The 6,289-nt window shown below is 55.6% G+C and overlaps 1 protein-coding gene across 6 annotated transcripts in view; it reads right to left on the bottom strand.

Moving 5' to 3' along the window:
• Nucleotides 1–698: 698 nt before the first annotated feature.
• KCNK13 (potassium two pore domain channel subfamily K member 13) overlaps nucleotides 699–6,289 on the bottom strand; it is a 105,219-nt gene continuing 99,628 nt past the window's right edge. For 2 of the 6 annotated variants that reach the window (XM_043472763.1, XM_043472766.1), the window contains 2 exons: nucleotides 1,486–2,353; nucleotides 699–1,390 (listed from right to left, as the gene is read on the bottom strand). In XM_043472763.1, the coding sequence (XP_043328698.1) occupies nucleotides 1,357–1,390; nucleotides 1,486–2,353 (902 nt within the window). In that variant the 3' untranslated portion in view covers nucleotides 699–1,356. Of the gene's footprint in view, nucleotides 2,354–6,289 lie in introns of all 6 variants that reach the window. The other 4 variants (XR_006270153.1, XR_006270154.1, XM_043472764.1 and 1 more) reach the window with 4 other exon arrangements.

Below are 6,289 nucleotides of genomic sequence, written 5' to 3'. Positions count from 1 at the left end.
TGGGTTTACCAGCTGGAAGAACAGTCAACAGCCTGGAGAGGGAGCCGTTGTGGGTTCTAAAGCTGGGTGGATCACGGGCCAAGAGCCCAGACCTCATGAGAGACCAGAGTGCTTCTCCCCGCTGTTCACCATCAGCCCAAGCGCCCAGACGAGGGGCAATCCCTTCCGGACTCTGTCTCCTGTCAAAAACAAGGAGGTTGGATGAGATGGTTCCTAAGGGTCCTCCCAGTCTGATGCTTTCTGCTTAACAGTTCAGTTTCACCAGGCAGGGCTTTTCTGCTTTATCCTCTTTATGGGGCCCATCTTTCCTCCTCAGTTCTGAAAGTGCCATGTGGACACCATTCTTATCTTATAAAAAAACAACAGCTATCTCTTATAAACCCTGCTCTCATTCCCCAAATCTTCTGTGTTGATGACGATCAACAGCCCTGGTTCGTAGCATGGACCACTTTAACAATATGCCAGGTAATATCATCAGGCTTATTACAGTCCCACGAGGCAGGACCCAAGAGGATTAGACAGGAAAAGCCAGGTTTCATTATCCGGTCTAGAATGTTTCTCCAGCCAAGGATCCGAAATGATGTTTACAATCCCTAAAGGTTAATTTCTTATTTCCTCTTTCTGTAAGTGCAGTAAGTACCTGTTTAATGAAGCCCTCTACCCCCAACATCCTTAATGAGCACTCATTAGTCTTTGTTAATAAAATGAGGCTTTATTAAATTTTCAATTTTAATAAATAGACAGTCATTATCTCTGCAATGGGCCCCAAGTCCGGGTAAGAATGCAGTGGCCTCTGGGGCCGTTCAAAGGAGCAGAGTAACCTCCAGTCTTCAGTGACAAGAGCGGACTCTCGCCATCACCTTGCTGCGGTTTAAAGGCCTGAAACTGAATTTTATTTTCTTAACCTTAATGCTGAGGTCCCACAGGCACCTTAGTCAAGCCTTAAGATCTTACAAATAAAGAACGGAGAAACAAAACCAGAGAAGCAGGTGTAAGGAGGGGTAGGTGGTTTCCCTAGCCGCAGCACCCAGAGCCATCTGCTAGGAAGGCAGCTCAGGAAAAAGCAAGCCCAAGCGTCTTCTGGACCAGTTCCTGCCCTCCCTGCGCTGAAGGGCCTCCGAGAGGCTGTGAACTCAGTCTTCGGAGTTCCAGGGGAGAGCTCGCATCTTGAGGATCTGTACTTCCAGATGCAGAGCAGAGCAGCAGGAAACAAGGCTTAAGTAAGCTGCCCCTCTCTTGGGTCCAAATTCTGGAGCAAGACGAGTCAGGAGAGCAGGTACTCACCGCTTGCGTGGTTCATGTTTAAGAGTGAATTACACTTAAAGAAGGACGCAGATAAGGAGCGGCCTCGAGGCTTCACGGACCCGCAGCCCTGGGAAGGGGCAGCCTGCTGGAGAAGAAGCGCGCTCTCAAGCCGGGCTCCAGGCGGGAAGGAGCAGCTCCCGAAGGCGCCCGGCGGTCGGCGCCCTGCGCCCCCGTTCCTACCTGTCGGCGCTGGTCTCCGCCAGCCTGCTGTTCATGATGGCGAAGGCGCCCACGCCCCCTGAGAACTCGTCGTCCACAGCCGGCGTGCTCGCCCGGCGCGGGCGGCCGCTGGCCGCTTCGGACAGCTGCTTCTGGAGGACGGCCAGGGAGGCCTTGTTGGCCGCCAGCAAGTCCTTCATGGAGACCATCTCGCCCGAGAGGCGCCGCGCGCCCGAGCCGCCGTCCGAGCCGCCGTCCGTCTCCGCGGCGCCGCCGCCCCCGCTGCGCACGCGGCCCGGCCCCACGGCGTTCCTGCGGGGCGGCCCGCCGCGTCCCCGGCCTCGCCGGCAGCCCGCGCCGGCCGCCCGGCCCAGGGCCCAGTTCACCGCCTGCCGGACGAGGATGGACACGACGTTGAACAGCGAATACAGGCAGCAGACGCCCGAGAGCAGGAGGACGAAGTTGGCCGCGCGGTAGAGGCCCCGGCCGTCGTAGCGCGCCTGCTGCCCGCTGACCAGGTCCCCGAAGCCGATGGTGCTGAAGGCCACGAAGCAGAAGTAGAGCGCGTCCAGGTAGCCCCAGCCCTCGGCGGCCGCGTACAGGGCGGCGGCGCCGCAGCACAGCGCCAGGGAGGCGGCGCCCAGCGCCAGCAGCACGACGCGCACCGACGGCTTCCCGGCCGCCGCGGCCCGCCCCGGGCTCCCCGCGCGCGGGCCCGCCCGCCTCCCCGGCCGCCGGGCGCCGCACCACCTCGTGACGTGGGCGATGACGGTGATCAGGCGCTCCAGGAAGAGGTTGAAGAACAGGAGGGTGCTGGAGCAGCCGAGGAGGCCGTAGACGATCAGGAAGACCTTCCCGCCCACTGTCGCTGGGGTGGCCATCCCAAACCCTGCAGGAGACAGAAATCGGAGAGTGAGGGCCGGCTTGGCCAGGGATGGGGTCAGTCTCGGCCTTGATGGCCGGCGGAGGGGCTTCCTTGGTGGCTCAGCTGGTAGAGAATCTGCCTGCTCTGCAGGAGACCCGGGTCCCATCCCTGGGTTGGGAAGATCCCCTGGAGAAGGGAAAGGCTACCCACTCCAGTATTCTTGGGCTTCCCCTGTGGCTCAGCTGGTAACGAATCTGCCTGCAATGCGGGAGACCTGGGTTCAGTCCCTGAGTTGGGAAGATCCTTTGGAGAAGGGAAGGGCTACCTACTCCAGTATTCTGGCCTGGAGAAATCCATGGACTGTATAGTCCACGGACTCACAAAGAGTTGGACATAACTGAGCCACTTTCACTTCAGAGGACCTAAAGAAACAGTTTCTTTAAAAAACACTTCATCCCAGCCTTTCTAGGACCAGAGGGAGAATTCCCACTTCCTTTTGAAGACATGAAGTGTTGTTCAGAGCTGGGCTGCTCAAAGCCTGTATGGTGTGGCGCTGCAAATCAGAAAAAGACACCTCTTCCTCCAAGTGGGATCCAAGCCAGTGACAATGGCGTGGTGATGAGAACGTCGGCTGCATTTCAGCCTCCCCTCCCAATTCTGCTAGATGTTCTTGTACAGTAGACAACCCGAACAACCATACTCAACAGACATTATTCATAGAGATACACAAAAACTCATACAAAGAAGTCTTACAGAGACTCATGGGAATTCACTTCCTCTATAAACACGTACTGGCTGCCATTCCAGGAACTGGGACTAGAATGGTGGAAAAAGGCAGATCTGGTCCCTGCCTTCATGGAGCTCTCATGCAGTGAGGTGTTTGTTCTGTGGTAAGCGTTGTGCTGGAGAATGTACAGGGTCCTATGGGAAATGCTAAGAGGGAACCGGTTCTCAGACTTAGGGTCTGGGAAGTCTAAACAGAAAGCTAAAGAAGAATTAGGCAGGCAAGGCAAGGAGGTGCGTGTGTGTGGTGGTAATAATGCTTCAGACAGAAACAGCACGTGCCAGCAGATGTGGAAGTCAACATTTTGCTCAAGATTTTCCCATCTTTCAAACAAAATGCTCATGCTTTGGGAGTGCTGAGGTATTGGTGGTTACGGTTTGATAAAGTCTCTCTTGCCTTTGTCTCTTCCTGCTGACAACTGTGACCTTCTTGACCTTTCTACTCCCATACACAGACATGTTAAGAATACCAATTGTAGGACAGTGGACATCACTAAGGAAAAGGAGAAACGGAAAAGAAAGAAACTCAGCACTTCTCACTCAGGGGCACTAAGCTTCAGCCCACCCTGAGGGACACAGATTCCTTCCAAGCAACGGAGTCAGTAAACCTGAGGGATCTTACTTGTTTGAGGGGACAGGCATCAAAGTCCTTTTGAAAAAAAGAAAAAAAAACAACAAACCATCATTTGAAAAGTAAGTCCTCAGCATGCCTCCCTGGATTCGGTTTTTAAATTCAAATCAAACCTCGCTGTTTGCATAATCAAGTCCAGTCTCCTAGATGGGGTCCCATCCTCGGAATCTCTTGGATTCGCCCACAATCCTCTTTCCTGGTAACAGCCTGCTATCTGCAAAATAACGCTTTGCTTTGTGGCAGTGGCTGAGCCGGGGGCGGCCCCCAGCGCATCCCAGGACAGTCAGATCAGACCTCAGTGAGGTCCTGAGATTGTAACTGCTGCTCCCTGAGGGGGCGCCAGAGGGCCACCTTTCCCAAACACCCGGATGTGCACACCGTGTTACTGTTTAGTTTTCCAATTAAATTTAACCTTCCTCTCTCAGCATGTTAGTCGCTCAGTTGTGTCCCACTGTTTGTGACTGCATGGACTGTAGCCCGGCAGCCTCCTCTGTCCGTGGGATTCTCCAGGCAAGAATCCTGGAGTGGGTTGCCATGCCCTCCTGCAGGGGATCTTCCCAACCCAGGGATCGAACCTGCATCTCCTGCAGGCGGATTCTTCACCACCTGAGCCACCAGGGAAGCCCTAAACTACATTACAGTAGCACATTAATGGCATATAGCTACTCCTTAGCGTGCAGAGCTGACTCACTGGAAAAGACCCTGATGCTGGGAGGGACTGGGGGTAGGAGGAGAAGGGAATGACAGAGGATGAGGTGGTTGGATGGCATCACTGACTCGATGGATATGAGTTTGAGTAAACTCGGGAGTTGGTGATGGACAGGGAGGCCTGGCGTGCTGTGATTCATGGGGTGGCAAAGAGTCGGACACAACTGAGCGACTGAACTGAACTGAACTGAACTCCTTAGCATATAATTAATTCCTCCCAAGAGGCTGGAGGCAGACACTGAATTTTAGCTTTTTAGCTAGGTGGCATGGAGTGGAATGAACAGGATGCTGGTAAGGAAGGAGCAAGGGACTGGGGATAATGCCGCCGGCGGGTACAATCCTGGCCCTCAGTGGTAGAAAGTCAGACCATCATCTCTTCTCTGGAACGCTTGTTGTGAAAATTAACGGTCCTCAGTGACTCTCGGCAGTGCGGTTTCATTAGTAGGCATCCTTGTTATGATGTAAGGAAGTTCTCTCTGTGTTGTCTTTTCTTTGTTAGTATCTTTAATTCTTATCCCCAAGCTTGAGTTGAAATCAGGCGGTTGAAGTAGTGGAGGATTAAAAAACTGAGTTTACAGACTGAACTGAGAGCGGTGGTTTTTCCTACCCAGTCCAAGGAACACAGTGGGGTCAGTGAGGTGTTGAGTGATTGGTTCTTGATCTAGGGGTGCAGGGGCACCTCCTCCGGCTCAGTGAATTCCTGAAACCCGTAAAGCTTGCAAATGTTTCCGCACTAAGAAGATGTCAAACGGAAACCTGGAGTCCTTACCCGAGGCTGTAAGGCTAGCAGGGTACCTTGGCTCTCTTCATTGAGATAGAACTGAGGCAACATGCAGGAAAAAGGAGCAGGGTTTATCTGGGGCCATTTATTGACCCAACAACATTCCAGAAGTTGGGCAGAGTCACTGAAATGGGGAAGGCCCAGAAACAGCAGCAGCTGCACATGTGGACGGGTGAGGGGGCACACTTGCCAACGATCAGAGGAGAACTTCCTCGTGTAACGCGAGATTCAAGAGGGCCAAAGTTTTCTTGAACAGAATCTTCCTTTCTGGGCTGCCCTAGGGGCTCAGATGATAAAGAATCTGCCCGCAACGCTGGAGACCCGGGTCCCATCCCTGGTCGGGAAGATCCCTGGAGGAGGGAACGGCAACCCACTCCAGTAGTCTTGCCTGGAGAATCCCATGGACAGAGGAGCCTGGAGGGCTGCAGTCCCTGGGGTCGCACAGAGTCAGACACGGCTGAGCGGCTTTGCTTCCTGATGGTTCGCTGGCCAAGAATCCATCTTGCAGTGCAAAGGGCGCCGGTTCCATCCCTGGGCCAGGAGGATCCCACAGGCCGCAGGGCGGGTGAGCCTGTGTGCCCCAACGACTGGGCCACACACCACAACCCCCAGGGCCCACACACCACAACCCACTGGGCCCACACACCACAACCCCCGGGGCCCACACACCACACCTCCCGGGGCTCACACACCACAACCCATTGGGCCCACACACCACACCTCCCGGGGCCCACACACCACAACCCCTGGGGCCCACACACCACAACCGCCGGGGCCCACACACCACACCTCCCGGGGCCCACACACCACAACCCCCGGGGCCCACACACCACACCTCCCGGGGCCCACACACCACACCTCCCGGGGCCCACACACCACAACCCCCAGGGCCCACACACCACACCTCCCAGGGCCCACACACCACAACCCACTGGGCCCACACACCACAACCCCCGGGGCCCACACACCACACCTCCCGGGGCCCACACACCACAACCCCCGGGGCCCACACACCACAACCCCCGGGGCCCACACACCACAACCCCCGGGGCCCACA

The sequence above is a fragment of the Cervus canadensis genome, chromosome 6 (assembly GCF_019320065.1).
Source record: "Cervus canadensis isolate Bull #8, Minnesota chromosome 6, ASM1932006v1, whole genome shotgun sequence".
NCBI lineage: Eukaryota > Metazoa > Chordata > Mammalia > Artiodactyla > Cervidae > Cervus > Cervus canadensis.
This window is presented reverse-complemented; position numbering and strand designations above follow the sequence as displayed.